The sequence below is a fragment of the Lagopus leucura genome, unplaced genomic scaffold (assembly GCF_019238085.1).
Source record: "Lagopus leucura isolate 7727_CA_CO unplaced genomic scaffold, USGS_WTPT01 Super-Scaffold_100022, whole genome shotgun sequence".
Classification (NCBI taxonomy): Eukaryota; Metazoa; Chordata; class Aves; order Galliformes; family Phasianidae; genus Lagopus; species Lagopus leucura.
Window position 1 is genome coordinate 9,682,538 of NW_024962275.1, and position 17,769 is coordinate 9,700,306.

Here is a 17,769-nt window from a genome sequence, read left to right on the forward strand (position 1 = left end):
CCGGCCGCACCGCCCCCTCCCTGCGCCCGGCGGGACGCGGCGCCGCGCGATGACGTCACCGGAAATGGCTGAGCCGGAAGTGGCGGCGGGGTGGGGGTGATGTGCGGTGAGTGCGGTGCGGTTGTGTTGCTGTCGCTCTCGCTCCTCGTTTCCTTTTCAGCTGACCTCCTTCCCCGGGTGCCTCCGTTCCCCCGAGCATCTCCTCTTACCTGGTGTCCGTGTTCTCGGGTATTTCTTTCCACCGGGTCTCCCGTGTCCCGTTCCCCGATGCGCTCCGCTCTGGGTCCGCTGGTGCTGCGGGAGCTGCTCTGTGACGGGGGCGCTGCTTTCTTTCGGCTTGTTTTTTTGGCTGTTCTGGAGCAGCACAGACTGCCCGTGGGGACGCCGGGTTTCCTGGGGGTGGGAGTTCAGGGCCCTTGCTGAGGGAGGCGGCTGTGTAGCTGTGCAGTGTAAGCATCACGACTCAGCACACGTGGCTGCGTTACTGGGCTTTGGGTGCTGCCCCAGGCCGCTTGGGTTTGGGTGCTTATGGCACCGGGGTAGACGTGCTGAAATCAGAAGTGCAGGGTGACCCGTGCGCTGAGCACAGGTGGTAAGGAAAGCTAAAATGAGCCAGAATTTTAATTTCTGTCCCTGGATTCTCCCTTTGTTGTCAGTGTTGACAGCTGGGCAACAGCAGTGTCCCTGCTGCTCCTGCAAACCTGGGTGCTGCAGTGAAGAGGGTGTCATGCGTCAGTGCTGTTTGGGGATGGGCACCTTGAATTGTGCAACTCTCACCATACTGTTTGGCTACCCCCATGCTTGCTGTTTGCTGCATTCTAATTTCACTCAAACCCACAGCTGCCAGCACTTCTCTGAAGCTAGGGTAGTTGTTGGTCTAGCAACACCTAATCTCCTGCTGTTTTCTTTGGGTTTGTTTCCTGCAGATGACAGAACGAAGACTCCTTATTCTTTTTGGCAGCCAAACTGGGACTGCTCAAGATACAGCTGAAAGAATTGGCAGAGAAGCCAAACGTCGGCACTTTCAGTGCAGAGTAGAGGCTCTGGACAGCTATGATGTGGTGAGTGGCCAGCCAGGGAGCTGCGTAGGCAGTTCTGGTCTTGCTTCATCCCCACCAAAATCATTTCTGGGGCTCAGACAGCTTCCACCCTTGCTGTGACATGTGCTTCACCAGACCCCATCTCTGTGCCCCTCCTGAGGGTGGTTTGTGCTTAATCCAGCTGAAAATATGAAAACTGCACAATGACTTGGGAGTCCGTGTTGGGTGGCAGTTGCTCAGCCATGCTTTGTGTTCCTGCAAGGTAGAGCACCAGGGAACTGATGCTGCAGTCAGCACATGGGCAGCAGATGCTGCTGCAGTGCCTGTAAAGGAGGCTATACTGGGTAGGGCTGTGGGTGTTATACTGACTGTGGTCTGTCTGTGAGCCCAGTGCCATGAGAGCAGCTGGGTCTGGACAGTGAGGCACATCTGTAAGCTGCTGTATGCAGCTGGATGCACCTTCGCAAGCTTGTTTCTGCCTGCAGGCAAACCTCATCAATGAGCTCTTGGTGGTATTTGTGTGTTCGACCACTGGCCAGGGTGACCCACCCGACAACATGAAGGTAGGATATGTATATGTATGTCCATGTTGCTTTTGTGTCTCTGATCCACTGATCTGATTTATTTCTTCAAGTATCTTGAGTGCTATTTTTTGGGGGGAGAGGACTCTTTTGGGGCAGTGTGAAGTGTGAAGCAGATGTTGGCTTAGTCAGAATGGCCATAGTCCCCTAGTGCCAACCTTTGTAGGGCTAAGGAGCATCTTGTGTTACTGCTGTACTGCAGGCTGGTGAGATTTCAGCAGCTTTGGCAGCCGAAAGGGACCCTGCCACAGTAACATTCTCAGGTCTGCAGAGGGCTCACAAAGCACTGTCCCCCTCCCATCGCCAGCATAGCTGCTTTCAGGAGTCACTTCTGCAGAAGGCTGTGCTCCCCTCTCTGTCAGGACTCAGCAGAGGGCTGAAGGAGCCCTGTGGTGTGTGCCAGCAGGGCGGGAAGGCATCTGTGCACAGCAGTGTGACTCCTGGCCCTGTCCTTTGCAGATGTTCTGGAGGTTTCTGTTCCGGAAGAACCTGCCTCCTGCTTCCCTTTGCCAGATGGACTACGCTGTGCTGGGCCTCGGTGATTCCTCCTATCCCAAGTAAGCAGCTCCTGCACTCCTTGCCTGCCCCAACAGCTAATCCTGGCAGCTTGGGTGAGAGGGTGGGGAATGGAGTGGACAAGCAGAATCAAAGCCTGACTCTAGAGCAGCGGTTCAGGCAAAACCTAATTCCCACCTGCCTTCAAAATTCTTGCCCTACGAGTCTATGTCCCTTCTAACCCCCAGGAGCTAGGCTTTTGCCACGTCCTTCCTCCTAGCCTCTTCAAGCAGATACTTTGCTGTATTGTTACAGACATTGTTTTCTGGTCAGCTGTTACAGACACACAGCTCTCTGAATTGCGGGAAAGCCTGTGTCACAGAAATTTCTGGACCAAGCCAGAAGACGGCATCAAACATAGTTAGAGGTGACAGCCAGCCCCGCTGGTCTCAGTTCTCTCCCAGTTGTTATCCCCGTGTGCCCAACAGAGCTACAGTGGTAGCGTGGGACTGTGAGGGACAGGGACAGGGAGGGAAGTGTTTCTCCCTCTGGGAGCTGACCTGAAGGGAAACTGGACCCCTTGAAGAGTCCCTCCAAAGTTGGGTACAGCCTGTGTGGCCTAGCAAGCAGTAACAGCTGCTGCATCTCCGAGTTGTCCCACAATGGAGGGCTGGGCAAGGCTGTATGTGCTGCACATGCTGGCCTGTGTAGCCAATTGGCTACAGTGTCTGTTGTCCTGCTGGAGGAGCCTGCCCTCTACAGCTGTGATTATTCTCTGCCTAGGTTTAATTTTATTGCCAAGAAGCTGCACAAACGGCTGCTACAGCTTGGGGGCAACCCACTGCTGCCCGTTGCATTGGGAGATGACCAGCACGACTTGGGGTAAGAGCCTCATGGAGAGGTGATGAGGTGGGGGGCTGTGTTGCACTACTGCTCCCACACTCCAGACATAGGCAGTGGCCTCCTGCTCTGTGTGAGCATGCTGGTCTCTGCTCAGGGCTCTTCTGTGCCGAGGCTGGGATCACTTGTTTCACTGGGGTATCCCATGACTCCCAGCATATTGCCTAGGTCTTGTGGAACTGCAAGGGGTGAATGCCTGTGCTGCGAAAGGGCATCAGAGATTGTGTCCCAGGGCAGGTCCAGCACTGTCCAAGAAGATGTCAGACCCACCAAGGGATGTAAAGCCACAGTTGTCTGTGGCACTGCAGCCTCCCTGAGCTCTGACAGTAGTGCAGACGGCAGGAGTAGCATTGCTGGTTTGTGGAAGGATGGTGAGGGAGGCACAACTCTGTTGCAACCTCAGTGTCTCACTTGCAGGCCAGATGCAGTGGTTGATCCGTGGCTCCTGGCCTTATGGGACAAGATCCTTGCCCTGTATCCTCTCCCTCCTGGCCTTGAGGTCATCAGTCCTGATGTATGGTGAGTGTTGAGGTTTGCTGGAGATGGCTGGTGTGAAATGTCTTCTGTGACTGTTCTCTGGAGTGGAGAGATGCTTCTAGGGTGGAGGCCAAGACACCTCCTCACAAAGCTACTGATGTCCCAAGCATCCCTAAGACCTAACTGCTTCCACTAGACAGGCTTACTTTGCTGTATTCCAGCATCTTTGAGATCTCCTCCTGACAGTATTGTTGCATTGTGATCTCTTACCATGAGTCAGCTCCAAGGAACAGGGATAGTGGGTGGTGGATGTTGTGGGAGACTTCAGAGTGTCCCTGTCTCCCTGTATAAGGCCATAGCTATGTAAAGCTAAGTGGATGAGCTGTGGCATAGAATTGACTGCATTGCTGTAATTCCTGCAGCCTGCCCCCTAGATACACCCTGCACTACTTGGCTGAGGACTCCCTGCACTCTGACAGCAGCCTGCTCCAGCCAACACCACCCAGGGCTCTTCCTTCTGAGCTTCATCCCTTTGCTGCTCGTATGGTGTCCAACCAGCGCATCACGGCTGAATCCCATTTCCAGGATGTCCGGCTCATCGAGTTTGATGTCACAGGATCAGGGATCGCGTGAGTGTTTTTCTGACTCCCCCAAGCTTTTTTTAGTGCGAGATCAGATGTCCTATAATCTTCCTTATTTCCTCTGTCCTTCTTCAGAGACTGCAGCCTCTGTGCTGTCCCACTCCATGACAAAGTCAGGACATAGGAGATGTGCAGTAGCGTGGGTCCTGTTTTGTGGGCCAGCTCTGCCTTGTCAGGTTGGGGAGCTTAGTGTTAGTGGCAATGGGAATTTGGCTGAGCTGTGGCCTCTCCTCTGTTGTGGGTGCTGGTTGGGGTCACGGTGCTCTGCCTGTAGGATTGCTTGTGGCCATGCTCAGCAGTTCCTGCTGCATCTGCAGGTTCAGTGCTGGAGACGTGGTGATGATCCAACCCCAGAACTGCCCTGAAGATGTGCAGCAGTTCTGCCAGCTCCTTCGCTTGGATCCAGACCAGTGCTTTTTGCTGAAGCCCACAGAGCCTGGTAAGTGCTGCTGGCCACTCCTTTACCTCTCTGCCAAGCCTGGAGATCTGCTTTTCCTTTGCTTTAGATCCAGTAGTTAAGGAACTAAGGATTTGTGGCTGGCTGATACAAGACATCTGCCTGCCCTGCAGTGCTGGGGCTCTCCTTCTCTCCCAACTCTCTATGCATATGGGTCTTTCATTAGGCTTATGGAAGGGACCCGGTGGTACCAGGGCTGCCTTATATTTTCACCAGCTCAGAGTGTGAAAGATCCTGCATGCTCACCAGCCCAAGACCCAAATCAGGTTGCTCTCACTTCTGCCCCCATCCATGCCTATGATTCTTTGCTGGGGCATGCAGGTCCCCTGGCTCTGCCTACACCTCAGAGTCCTGATGGAGGTGCTTTTGCAGCCACGCACTGGCACCAACAACCAGAAAATCCTCCTGGAGGCACCCACTCACCAGGCATTGCTATGGCTCTGCAGCCTGCATGATGCCAGGAGTGGTTGGTTTCTCTTCTTTCCTCCCCACTGAGTGCTCATCACCTCCCTGGTCTGGGGAACTGAAGACCACAGGAAGTCAATATGAGATCTACTGGAAAACATCACCCCAAGACTTTCCTTTGTACTTTAAACTGTGCTTTGGTTTGTTCCTTTTTTTCCTGAATGCCTCCAGAAGTGAAAGAACCCAGCAGACATCTTCAGCATCACAGTCTTTTTGCCCATACATGGAGAGCACATGAATCCCTTGATATCCTCCTCTGCAGCGTGATTGGTGTGGTCAGCACCAGGAAGGGAGAAGTCCTGGACCTTACAAAGGATGCAGGGCAATTGCCAGCCCCTCTGCTTGATGCCACCTGAGGCTAGACAGTGCTGTGAGGAACTCCTAACAGGCTTCTATGGAAGTGTCTAAGCTACATAGCAGGGAACAGGTGCTCCGTCTCCAAGATGCCAGAGCTCCATCCCTGTTATCTCTGAGCACTCTTGATCCTGATATGTCCCAGCATTGGTCCCTGGCATTTCAGTTCACCTGCAGGGATCTGCGTCTCATGAAGAATCACAGATCCTGGTTGGTGCACCTGCAGACCAGCATGTGAGCATCCCTGTCCTCTCAGTAGTCTGTCATGCTTTGCAACACTTCAGTACCGGTTTGGTTTGATTGGTCAGATGCCAGATTTTGCAGAGCGATTCTGTGGTCTTTTTTTTAGGTAGCAGTGGCTGGAACTCTTTTCATCTTTCCTTTCACCCTACCTGCTGTTGCAATGAGATGTTCTGAGTACCCATAGAGGTTGCAGTAGACCCCTTCTTTTTAGCCAGTAATTGCCACTTCAAGACTGTATCTCCTGCCTTCCCCCACCATCTCTTGACTGACTGTCAGTGCTGGGATTTGGGCCTGGGAAGCAAACCCCAGAGAAATTCAAGCTACTTGTTGCACCCCTGTAAGAGAAGGAGGAGACAAGGACAGGCCTAGCACATAGGACGCTGCTGGTTATTTCCATTGCGGTGTGTGGGCATGGTGGGAACCATATGGATAAGGCATTGTCCAGAAGTACTTAGAAAAAGTAAGGGAGTGCTCAGCACCGCTGATGTTCTCTGTTGCAAGCATGTGAGCTTGCAAAGCAAGCTGGGAAGAACAGGATGGAGTGGGGGTGTATGGTGGGAAGCAGCAGTGGTGGTGGCTAACGTCAGCTCCATTAGACCTTCCTGTAGCATGTGGATGCCCTCGTGCAGCAGGGCTGGAGAGTGCCAGAGCTGGCCCTGAGCTCTCTCTGGTGCCTCTCTTTGCAGGCACAGCCCTCCCTGCTCACTTGCTGCAGCCCTGCACCATCCGACACCTGGTCACCCACTACCTGGACATCTCCTGTGTGCCACGGCGCTCCTTCTTTGAGCTCTTGTCCCACTTCTCTACGAACGAGCTGGAGCGGGAGAAGCTGCAGGAGTTCAGCTCTGCACAGGGCCAGGAAGAGTTGTACAGCTACTGCAACCGACCTCGCAGGACCACCCTTGAGGTTGGCCTGGGGGAGCATAGCAGACCCATCCTTGAGGACTGTGCCATAGAAATAAAGCAGCCAAGGCAGAGGAGACAGATGATGAGCAGCAATTTATTGACTGAGGAATTTAATTTACTTAGCTCATTTTCTCAGTTGTCCTTGGAATAAGCAGGCTAAGGCTTGCTCCAAATTCTTAGGCTCTATTGTGGTTTTTGTGTTGCAGCCTGGGGACAAGGGTAGGGCAGTGGGACAGGCAGATTGGTGCTCAGAGAACCCCTGCTGTTGGGCCTTTGGGTGAGGGTGGCAGTGCTACAGTACGACCTCTGCTGCCCCAGAAAAGCAGGCAGGCTGCTTTCTGAGATGCACGAGCTCTGCTCTCCGTGACTTTGCAGGCCCTCTGGGATTTCCCTCACACCACATCTGCAATTCCACCCGAGTACCTGCTGGACCTCATCCCTCGCATCAGACCCCGCGCCTTCTCCATCGCCTCCTCCTTGCTGGTAAGAGCTTGGCCCTTCTCAGCCTCATGTCAGGCGCTGAATTTAGTGCCAGGACACTGCTGGTGCTGCACCAGCACAGTGCACCATGGGTGTTCAGGCTGCACTGCCTGACCCTGTGAATATCCACAGCCCACCTGAACCCCCACTGCAGGTTAAGGTGCTCGCATGTGCTGGGGCTGGTGCAGTGCAGACTCTGCACTGTCACAGGGAGCAGTGAGACCTGGTACTGTAGAGGCTGGCAGGTCCTGGCTGCAGGAAGAGGGTTGTGCTGCTTCCTGCTGCTGCCGGGAGGTGGCGGTGGGACCCAGCCCCGGTGCCTTGGCAGATGTCAGCCCGAGCACTGGTGGCAGTTGCTTTCCATGGAGGGCTCTTGGCTTGAAGTGTCTCTGTCACCATTGCCAGCTGCACAGAGCATTCCTATCGCTGTGCTGCACTAGGAAAAGCCTGCTCTGTCTGTGTCTGAGCACCTGTTTCAGGCTGGGATGAGTGTTGCCTGGTATGAGTTGGGCAATGGAGTCTGTCCCTGTTAGAGGTATTGGGTGCTCCTCACTGAGCTGTACTGGGTGTCTTGGTTCTCATGGCTGCTGTCTGCACACAGGTTCATCCCGGCCGGATCCAGATCCTCGTGGCAGTAGTGCGGTACAAGACGCGGCTCAGCAGGCCCCGTCGTGGTCTCTGCTCTACATGGTTGGCATCTCTCAACCCAGAGCAAGGTAACATTAATTGGTCTATGTGAGGACCTGTGTGCTTGCTTCAAAGCACAGCATGGATTGCACAGAGCTGATGGAGCTGGCAGCAACTTGTGTGCTGGCTGCATGCTGGAGTTGTCTCAACCGTTGGTGGAGCACCAGTGCCAGCAGGACAGGCACAGCACAGCCTTCCTCACTGCTCCCATCTTTGGAGCATGATGTGCTCCCCTAGCTTGCCCTGAGCACTGTGAGCTCCTGACTTACTCCCACTCGTTTGACCCTCCTACTCCCAGCACCGGTGTGCTCTGCAGTCCTTACAGAGGGCTGCTCCTCACTTCCTGCAGCTGATGTTGCTCTTATTGCTGGACATCTCCAGCAATGTTGAATGCTGAGTCTGTTTGCAGGTGATGTCCGGGTACCTCTTTGGGTGAAGAAAGGAGGAATGAAATTCCCAGCTGACCCTGACGCTCCTGTAATCATGATTGGCCCTGGCACAGGGGTGGCACCTTTCCGAGCAGCTATACAGGAGCGAGTGGCACAAGGACAGAAAGGTGAGGGGTGGGCATGAGGTGCCCCTTGCTGCTGGCAAGTCTATGTTCAGCATATAGGAGGAATGAGGAACTGGGTGCTCCTGTGGGTTTGGATGGGCTCGAGCTTTACTGTAGTTGGAAGCAGGCTGGGCTGTGAGGGAGGTCAGCACCAGAGAGAGCCTGATATGTGCAGACTATGTGGTTATTCACAGGCTGGGCTGCCAGGCTGCTTGTTGGGGCAGGGCAGGGCTCTGAAATGCCTCTTTCTTGGTTCCCTGGAAGTGGAGTTGGGTTGCTGAGATTGCTGCTGCGTAAGCAGTTTTCCCTCTGCCCTTGTCCCATCATCACTGCCCTGGCCCACTTGTGTATCTCTGCAGAAGGCTGCTAATAGGCTGGTGGAGGGGAGCTGGCAGCCCTGCAAGGGCTCACCGTGCCCTGCCCTACTTGCCCACCACACCCCACACTTCCAGCCTCTGGTTATCGCAGGTCACGTGCATTCATGCTTACACAGTTCTTGAGTTGCATGGGTACTGATGGCCCTCACGGGGCATTTCGTCCACCCAGCACAGCCGTTCTGATCTGCTCTCCACAGGGAACTGCTTGTTCTTTGGCTGCCGCCAGAAATCCAAAGACTTCTACTGCCAGGCAGAGTGGGAAGAACTGGTGACAAAGGGCTTCCTGATGCTTTTCACAGCCTTCTCCAGGGACCAGGTTAGTTCTTGGAGGAGCAGGTTGTACGCAGAAGCACCTTGGCTGTGCTGATGGGAACCTGCTGGGGTTTTTGCCCCTGTGCCTGTGACGGACCTGGTGGTATGGCACAGTGATCACCTCGCTCCCCTGCACCACCTGGGTGCTGGCCAAGATTACCAGCAGCAGCACAGGGGCCAATCTGTAACACAGCTGGCTGTGCTGAGTTGGAAAGGTCACTGAGATGGAGCTGGTAAGTGCCAGAGCAGATAAGGTGTTAGCCAGCTTTGTTTGTCTGAGCCACGTGAGCAGCTCTCAGGCCTCTTTGGGATGAATGGGGAGGGTCAACAGGCAATAATTTTCTTGGTTGAATGCTGCCATCCCCACTGTGTCCCTCTGATCACCAGCTGAAGAGCTTGGCTTCCTGCCCCATTTTGTGGTGCTGTTGTGCCAGCTCCCCAGAGTCTCAGTGGTGTAGGCAGAAGCTCCCAGGAGGGAAGAGCACCCCACACCTCCCTTACTTCCCAGCCAGTGCCTTTGGTGGGCATCTCTCCCTCAGCCCCTCTCTGGGCTGCAAGGTTTTTAAGTTGCGGGAGTGGCTCAGTGAGTCCCTGTTTGACTGCCTTGCCCGATCCTTTGATGGTATGAAAAGCTCAGCCTGCCTTTGAAACAGAGATATCTGATAAAAAGGGTCATTGAGAATGGTATTCCTAGGTAGCTCAGCTGTGCCAGTCCTTTTCTCCTGGCTGTGTGTATGCGCTGACATTAAGCCAGCATCTTTTATCTGGTTACTTGTAAGGCGTGAGTGAGATGCCTCTGTGAAGGCTTTCTGAGTCTTTGATTAACAGGAGTGGTAGAGCAGAGGCTTTTTGGATGAGTATTCTGCCTTTTTTCCATTGGCTCACACAGTGGATGGGAGACATACAGCTCCTCAAATCTGGAGGGCAGCCCTAGAGACTTCCTGCCCTCGCAGACTGTAGGGCCAGGGCTTACAGCAGTGTGTTCCTCTTGGCTCCTCCAGCTTTGCAGATTTTGTGGCACAGAACGGATTGGGTTCTGCTGCCACTGTGTCTCTGCAGTTCTGCACAGGGAGCTGCTCAGCAGCATGGCTAGGTGGGATGTGGAGCTGCTGTGCCTGCAGCTCCAGCAGATGCCACAGATGTTAACTCATCAAAAATTTCTTTTTAAAGAGCCTGACAGGAGCTGGGATGCTCCATAGCTGAGCAGGATTTCCCTCTTCTTCTGTAAGGTTCCCATGTAGCGACCTTCTGTCACATTGCTTCTGCCCTGCAGAGCAGATTGATCCCTTCCTAATGCGGCTGTCACTAATTCTCAGCAGGATGCCCTGGGCTTTAGCTGAGACATTATGACCTGAGTTTGTCTCTTGGGTGCTCTGGTTTCTAGGTAGCTAGGTCCATGAACGACCTGCTCAGAGCCCTGGCCTCATTGATAGAGCCTCTATCAGCACTTAGCTGATTAACGTTAATTATGCTGAGGTCGGGCAGCTGGCTGGCTGTGTTGGTGCTTGCAATGGGCTTACTTACCTCCTGTGGTGGGTCAGGGCTGCGTAGCTGTGCCCAGAGGTGACTTGACTCTCCTGTGCGCTGCTGCTGCTGGCGCTATGTGGGACCTGAGTGCACTGTGACACTTGCTGGTACAAATGGGGCCAAGGCTGCTTGGAGTGCTCCCACACACACCTCCAGAGCCTGAAATGCGTCAGGAGCCTTATTGCCTCAGGGTGGATGGGAGGTGTGACAATGCAGGGAGGAGGCTGTGCCTGCGGCTTACCTCGCCCCTTTGTAGGGCCCAGCATGGTGGGACACGCAGCACAGGGCCTGGTCTGCATCACAGTGTCACCTTTGTCGTGGGGGAGCTGTCTGGGCCGGCAGTGAATTCAAGCACGTTGGCAATGGAGTTCCTTTTGGGCAGGCGCCAGGGCTGCAGGCAGGATGCCTGAAGTGTTGAGGATTAACCCTTTGGGAACTCTGCTCTGCTGGTCTGTGCTTTGCTGAGAGCCAGTTGTACCCAGTCTCTAAGCACTGGAGAGGAAGGGGGTGGGACTCCCTCCGGGTTTCCTGCGCTTTTGAGCTGTTCCAGGCCTCCAGTGGGTGACTGCGACCAGCAGCCAAAGGTGCAGGAGAGGCTGTACTTCACAGCAGCCCTGGTATGAGGGGCTGTGAGGCCTCTGTCCACTCAGGGAGAGGAGGAGCCTTCATGGGGCTCACAGCCCTGCACCCTGGGCTGTTCAGTGGAGCTGGCAGCAGGCAGGAAGCAGCCAAAGGATTTAGGGGCTTTCCCCTCTGAAGCTCCTGCTGCTTGCACCTATCTCCCACTGATCTGTCAGAGTGCACTGACATGCACATGGAGTTCTGCCCTGTGCAGGAATTGATCTGCTTTGATGAGCACCTGATGCCCTCCATTCTCCAAAGGGGCTGCACAGCCTTGAGCTCTTGCAAGCAGACCCTGAGAGCAATCTGTTTGTGCACTGAGGGCCAGGTGGGTACTGCTGGTGGGCTCAGCATTGTTTCTTGCAGGAGGAGAAAGTGTATGTTCAGCACCGCATCCGGGAGAATGGACGGCTGCTATGGGAGCTGCTGAATGGCCAGAGAGCTCACATCTACCTGGCTGGGTGAGTGAGGTTTCTCCACAGGGACCAGGGGGAGCAGGGCCTTGCATTGATGCTTCTCCAGCTCCCTGGAGGCTTTCCCATGGCTCAGCCACCAAAGCAAGCACACCCTGCACCCAGCAGATGTTGGGGAGCTGCAATGGCTGCTGCAGAGGGACCAGCTGGTTCCTGCCCTCCTTGCAGTCTGCTTGGAAAGCCCTGGGTTGAGGGCCCTTCTCTTACCTAGCCTGCACTCCAGTTAGGAGGGGCAGAGCTGCAACCATGGTAGCACTGTCCAGGGCTGCCTCAGCTCTGACCCACAGCAAGTCCATCTGTGGCAGAACCCTTTATCTTTTCGCACTGCTCTCCTCCAGTCAAAGTGGGCCAAAGAACTGCAGTTCTGCTGCTTGGATGGGTGGGAGGCTCCTGAAGCAGTATGTAACAGGGCTGCAACTGTGCTGTAGCTCTTGAGCGGCTGCTTTTGGGACTGACTCAGCTGCTCACCTGAGCTTCTTGGAAATCCTCAACCAGTGGCCAAAAGCTGGTGTCCAGAAGCTGGGAGCATTCAGAGGCAGTGTTTGCAGCTCCTTTCCCGGATAAATCCTTTCACCTGCCTGCCCTGGTGCTGCTTGAGCAGGGGGGAGGCTGCCCAGGTGAGAGCATCGTGAAAGACTTCGGGCTCCACAAGTTGATAAGAGAGAAGCAATGGTGTTTGCCCTGCACCTACATGACCTGGAAGGCAGGACACAAGCCCAACAAATGTACTTTGCTGTTGATATAAGCAGTGATTGCAGGAGTCTCTTTCCTGCACATCTCACACTTCCTGGTGCCTTGCAGGGTGAGACTGGCCTCACTGCATTCCTGGGAGAATGAGATTTGTGTTTACTACCTAGGAAGGGCCAGTGGCTGCCTCATTGTTTCTATGCTGGTTGTGCTGCCTGCTCAACTGTGCACTGTATTGCAGTGCTGTCTGGCACCTGTAACCCACAGGTGTGGGGCTTGGTTTGGTTTCTTTCCCAAAGTTGAATGTCTTGGATAGATCGGAGCTTGCATGGCTCCCTGGTGTGGGATTTTGGAAGGGCCATGAGGATGGATGGATGTCAGGTCACTCTGGGACTTACTAGCATAGGTGGGCTTTGACCTGTGGTTCACCCTGAGTGAGCAGCTGGGGACTCAGGGCTGTCCCTCCTTGCTGGCTGTGCCCAGCTTATCCAGCCCAGGGCCAATGAGCTGAGGGTGTCTCCTACAGAAAACAGATTTGGCGTGTTCTCCATCACAGCCACGGTTCCACTATCTTGCACTCACATATCAGTGCCTGACTCAGAAGCGGTACGACTTTTCTAAAAACAGAAGACCTCCTTTCTGTGTATTTTGAGACATTAATCAGCTTTAATGCAAGTCAGAATTCTCCCTGATTCTTGGGAAACAGCAAGGATGTGCTCACTCCAGTTAGGACTGCCTGGGAATTTTTCTTTATTGAATGTTTTTTTGTCACACAGTTCTTCAAATGAAACAGAAAAAGTCTGAATTCCTTATTTCCCATTAGAAATAATTGCACTTGAAAGTGTTGTGAATCCTATTTGGGTATTTTTACACAGGAGCTTGTGTTTACTTCACCATTTCTCTTACTTTGAGGTTTGAACTAAATTCCATTGTAACTGCCACCATCAAAACAAACATTTTGGCTTTATTGGCAGGAGGCTGAGGCAGTGGTGCCTTCATCCTGCTCCCTTGCAGCCGTTGTCCTGCCCAGCTCAGGATCAGGCACCTCTGCCATTGAATGCCTCCCTGAGATGAAAGGGTCATTTCCTGCCCTCCTGCAGTGAAATTATGACTAGGAACTGTTCCCTGTGTTTCTCTAATGATGCTGATGGGAAGTACAAGGGCCAGAACTGAGGGCACTGAGCTGTGGTGCTCTCAGCTCCGCAATGGGTACTGAGGGCACATCTTTGCCTGCAGATGCCAGTGCTTAGAAGCCCTGCGTGGGGTAACAGCTCTGCTTTCTAGGGAGTGGTGCAGCTGTGTCCTGAAGCTGCCATTTACTGGTGGCAGGGAGCCCGCACTGTGGGTGAGGCGGGTTACCACTGCAGCCAGGCAGTGTGCTGGGGCACTGGGTCTGGCTGCCTCACTGGAGCAGGGGGGAGGTGGATGAGCTTTGGTTTTCCTGCTCCCCTTCTGTCACACCACTGCTCTCTTTTCCAGAAATGCCAAGCAGATGCCAGCGGCGGTGGCTGAAGCCCTGCAGTCAGTGCTGCAGCTGGAAGGTGGCCTGTCGCCCTCTGAAGCAGAAGAGTATTTATCAGCCCTGGAACGGTCCCAGCGCTTCCAGTCCGAAACCTGGTCATAAGTCTCTGCTCTGCCTGAGCTGTGCCTGAATAAAGGAGCCAGCAGAATGATCTGCCTTTGGCATCGTCCTTGGGCTGAGGTTATTCCAGCCAGGGCAGGGGCCTGGCAGAGGGTGTTCGTTAATCCAATCCCATTCCCAGGGAATGGTGGGGGAACCTGCTGGGGCTGTGGGTGAGGCCTGGCTCCCTGTGTGCACTCCCCCTCGGTTTGGGGACAGGGGTCTCTGTAGTGGGAGGCTACTGGCTGTCTCCTGCATGACACTGAGCTGCCTTCCTGGGTCCTCAGCTTACAGTGCCCCCATACTGGGCCGGCAGCACCCGCAGGCATTGCTGTAGCTATGGCCTTGGCTGCAGCCGTTGTTTGTGGTAGGACCTAAAGGAAGTGAGCTGTTGCATGGCAGCCTCCCCACCCGGCGTTAGTCAGCAGCAGCAGTGCCTGCAGTGGGAGGCTGCCCCGACAGACCTGTTCCTCCTGTCTCTGGTGGCCGAGGCCAGCAGGGACAGGCACAGGAGGTTTGGTGCTGAGCTCCTGGAGTGCCACTGATGGTTTCCCATTCCATGAGCTGCTGGACCCATCCTCTGCCCCAGCTGGTGCCCTGCCTCAATCCAGGCTTAAGCAAGTCTGTGGTCCCCAGCCCTTTCCCTTGGCATCCCTCATACTGCCAGCCCTCCTTGTGCCCCACTGGGACCAGTGCCACCATCTTCCTAACCCAGTTCCTTGAACTCCATGCCACAGTGTAAATAGCAATTAGGGACCAGGCTGTGATGACTCAGAGCCAGGGACAATCCCTGGGACAGGAAGGGGCAGGGGTGCCACTGTGCCTGTGACCCAGCTGCACTCCCACGCATGGGATCATGGGGTCCAGAGTGGGTGTGTGGTGCTCCAGGGCATTGCTGGAGCTGTGATGAGAGGAAGCAGGGAAGTTTTTGGTTTCCCCACCCTGCTGCATTTCCTCTGTGCCCTGGGGATGGCTGGAGAGCTGCACAGAGCTGCTGCGTGACAGCCGTCATGATGGTGACAGTGTCCTGCACAGGCACTGTCCAGGCTATGCTCTCTCTTCCAATGCCTGCAAGTCACTGTGGGCACCATAGAACTGAGTTGGAAGGACCATCAGGTCCCACTCCCTGCAGTGCACAGGGACACCCACGGCTCCAGCAGTGCTCAGAGCCCCAGCAGCCTGACCATGGCTGTCTGCAGGGACGGGGCATTGCCACCTCTCTGTGCAATCTGTGCAGTGCCTCACTGCCCTGAGTGTAAAAAACTGCCTTATGTCCCAGTCTCAATCTCCCCTCCTTTAATTTGAAGCCATTTCCCCTTGTTCTGTCATAACAACCTGAAGGATCATGGCAGGGAGAGGATCCCAGCACAGGGGACAGGGGTGAACTGGTCTCTCCCGATGGCAAGACCTTCCAGACTGTATGCAGGCAGCAAGGGTCGATGGGGACATGGAGCCATGATGCGGGTTGTGCACCAGTGCTGTGCTGGGGCAGTGCAGTCTGCGCTGCAGGCCGTACCGGGGTGGTGTTGAGCTGGGCGCAGCTCCATGCCCGTGTCCCCAAGAGCGTTGGCCACAGGGCTCCACGTTGCTCCCTGGGGCGTGGATCCCGGGTGAGGGGAAGAGGCGGCCGCGGTCCCAGCTCCTCCCCGGCTCCCACGGAGCTGATTGGTGTGGCCGCGGCCGCCTGCCCCGGGCCGCCTGCATTTGAGCGGCTTCCAGAAGCCGACAAACCAGACCGGTGAGAGCTGGGCCGGTGGCGGCCCTGCGCCGTGCGGGGAGCGCCTGGCATCGCGTGCCGCGTTGGATTTCTCCGGACGGCGGTGGGTCGGTGCTGCAGCAGCGCTGGGGAGGAGGAGGCGGTGGACGGACGCTGCCGGTGATGCCTCTGTTGGGGTGCTCCGTCCCCGGGGCTGATGGGACACACCGGGCTGCGAGGGCTTCTAGCGCTTGACCTGGCACGCGGCCCCAGGCCGTGCCGGAGGGATGAGGGGATCCTGTGCCGCTGCCCTGACGCCCTCCTGGCAGTGGGGCTGAAGCTCGTCCATGGAGCTGCTGGCAGGCGAGGAGCCGGGGCCCGGCCTCCGATGCACACAGACAGCTGCAGAAAGCGGCCCAGCTGGGCATCGGGATGAACGCGGGGGGCGGGGGGGCCCCGAGGAGCCATCCCCGCTCTGCAGTGAGGTACGCGGCGCGGCCTGGGGCGGCTGGAGCCCGGCGGTGGCTGAGGATGTGACAGAATCGCTGCTGCGTGGCTGCCACGAGCCGCCTGGCCGCAGCTCCGCCCTGGCAGACGGTCAGGGTCCCCCCACCGCCCCCGACCCTGCGCTGCCCCATGAAGAGAGCCCGCTGCCCGCGGAGGGGTCACCCGGCCTGGAGAGCTCCTCCAGCTCCACCCTGAGCCTCTCAGACGAGGACAGCGAGACGGCGAGCAGTGAGAGCACAGCACCAGGGCTGTGCTGCACGCCGGTGGGCAGCGAGGACGAGTGCCCCATCTGCACGGAGCCCTACGACAACGAGCGGCACAAAGCAGCCCTGCTCAACTGCAACCACGGGCTGTGCCACGCCTGCCTGCGCGCCATCATGGACATGGCCGATGGCGCCGAGTTTGGCCGCGTGCGCTGCCCCATCTGCCGCCAGAAGACCCCGATGCTGGAGTGGGAGATCTGCAAGCTGCAGGAGGAGCTGCTGCTGCTGCATGCCGAGCCTGGGCCCCCCACTGCCCTGACTGACCCCCGGCCTCCCATGCTCCCGCCTCACCGCCCGGGCCTGGCCGGCGCCCTGGAGCATCACTTCCAGGTGCGCTTCCACACCAGCCGCATGTTCGGGTGCCTGCCCTGCGTGCGTTACCCGGCCGGCCTCATCCGCGCGCTGGGGCGGCTGCAGGGCCGCTGCCGCTGCTGCTACCTCCTGCTGCTGGCCCTGCTGCTGGTGGCCGAGCTGCTCAGCCTGCTGCTCATCTTCCTCCCCATCGTCCTGATGGTGCTGCTCTTCCTCATCCTCGATAAATAGCGCTGCGGTTGTGCCCCTGGGAGCTGCAGTGCTGCAGTGCTGCCGGTGAGCCCCGAGCAGGTGAGGCGGCCCCAAAGCCAGGCATTGCCTGCGTCCTGTGGGGCACAGCATGGTGCGATGCCACGGCTGCAAAGGGATGGTGAATACGGGCAGGAGCTGGGCTCTGCCTGCCCACACTGAGGGCATGTCCTCGGAGGGGCTCTGCTGGCAGAGCAGAACTGAGCTGTGTGTGGTTGCAAGAGATGGATTGGTATCCTCCAAGTACAGACTGAAAATACAAATTGTGTTTGCACCGCGATGAGGTCCAGCTGAGTTTGGTGCCTGGTGGGTGGCATGGTGCTGGGTGCCGGATGGGGATGGGAATGGTGGGAGGTGCTGGGTGCTGAGTGCTGGTCCTACTGTATTCTGAGAGGGAACATCAAGGCAGGGTCTGCATCCACCACACTGCTCCTGGGGGCTCAACAGAGCCTTGAGGAGAGGACGGGGACACACGGTGGTCTCCAGCCCCCTGGCAGAGGGCACCTGTATTCCCAGCACCCCACAGCATGGTGCCAGCCGGCGCTGGTACCTTTCTCACACCTCTCACCTCCCCCCACTTGGAGATTAGAGAGCAAACACCACTGTGCTCCCAACAGCTGCACGTGGGCAGCACTGGGCAGGACACAGGGGACGGGGAGAGGAGCCCATAGTGCTGCTGGGTACCACTGGGCACCTCCTGCATGGCTGGGAAGAACCTCAGCACCAGCGTTCCTCCTTTCTTCCCCATGCTGTCCCCCCCTCCGTCCGCACCCTGCCATCTCCACAAGGCCTGGCTGGCACCGCTGTGCCCTGTGGAGTTTTGCAAGCAGCCACGTGCCTCCACT

The 17,769-nt window shown here is 56.4% G+C and overlaps 1 protein-coding gene across 4 annotated transcripts; it reads left to right on the forward strand.

Moving 5' to 3' along the window:
* The first annotated feature begins 25 nt into the window (after window positions 1–25).
* NDOR1 (NADPH dependent diflavin oxidoreductase 1) lies at window positions 26–13,946 on the forward strand. Of its 4 annotated transcripts, none has more exons than XM_042879047.1 (15): window positions 26–106; window positions 927–1,061; window positions 1,526–1,603; window positions 2,081–2,178; window positions 2,900–2,998; window positions 3,434–3,535; window positions 3,916–4,122; window positions 4,452–4,573; window positions 6,340–6,560; window positions 6,935–7,042; window positions 7,641–7,755; window positions 8,136–8,282; window positions 8,854–8,972; window positions 11,483–11,577; window positions 13,756–13,946. In XM_042879047.1, the coding sequence occupies exons 2-15, from the start codon at window positions 927–929 to the stop codon at window positions 13,898–13,900; spliced, it is 1,791 nt and encodes a 596-aa protein (XP_042734981.1). In that variant the 5' UTR covers window positions 26–106; the 3' UTR covers window positions 13,901–13,946. The 4 variants fall into 4 exon arrangements, with proteins under 4 accessions (XP_042734981.1, XP_042734985.1, XP_042734982.1 ...); XM_042879051.1 differs by having other exon boundaries at window positions 4,458–4,573; XM_042879048.1 differs by lacking the exon at window positions 26–106 and adding an exon at window positions 113–228.
* The last annotated feature ends 3,823 nt before the right edge of the window (window positions 13,947–17,769 follow it).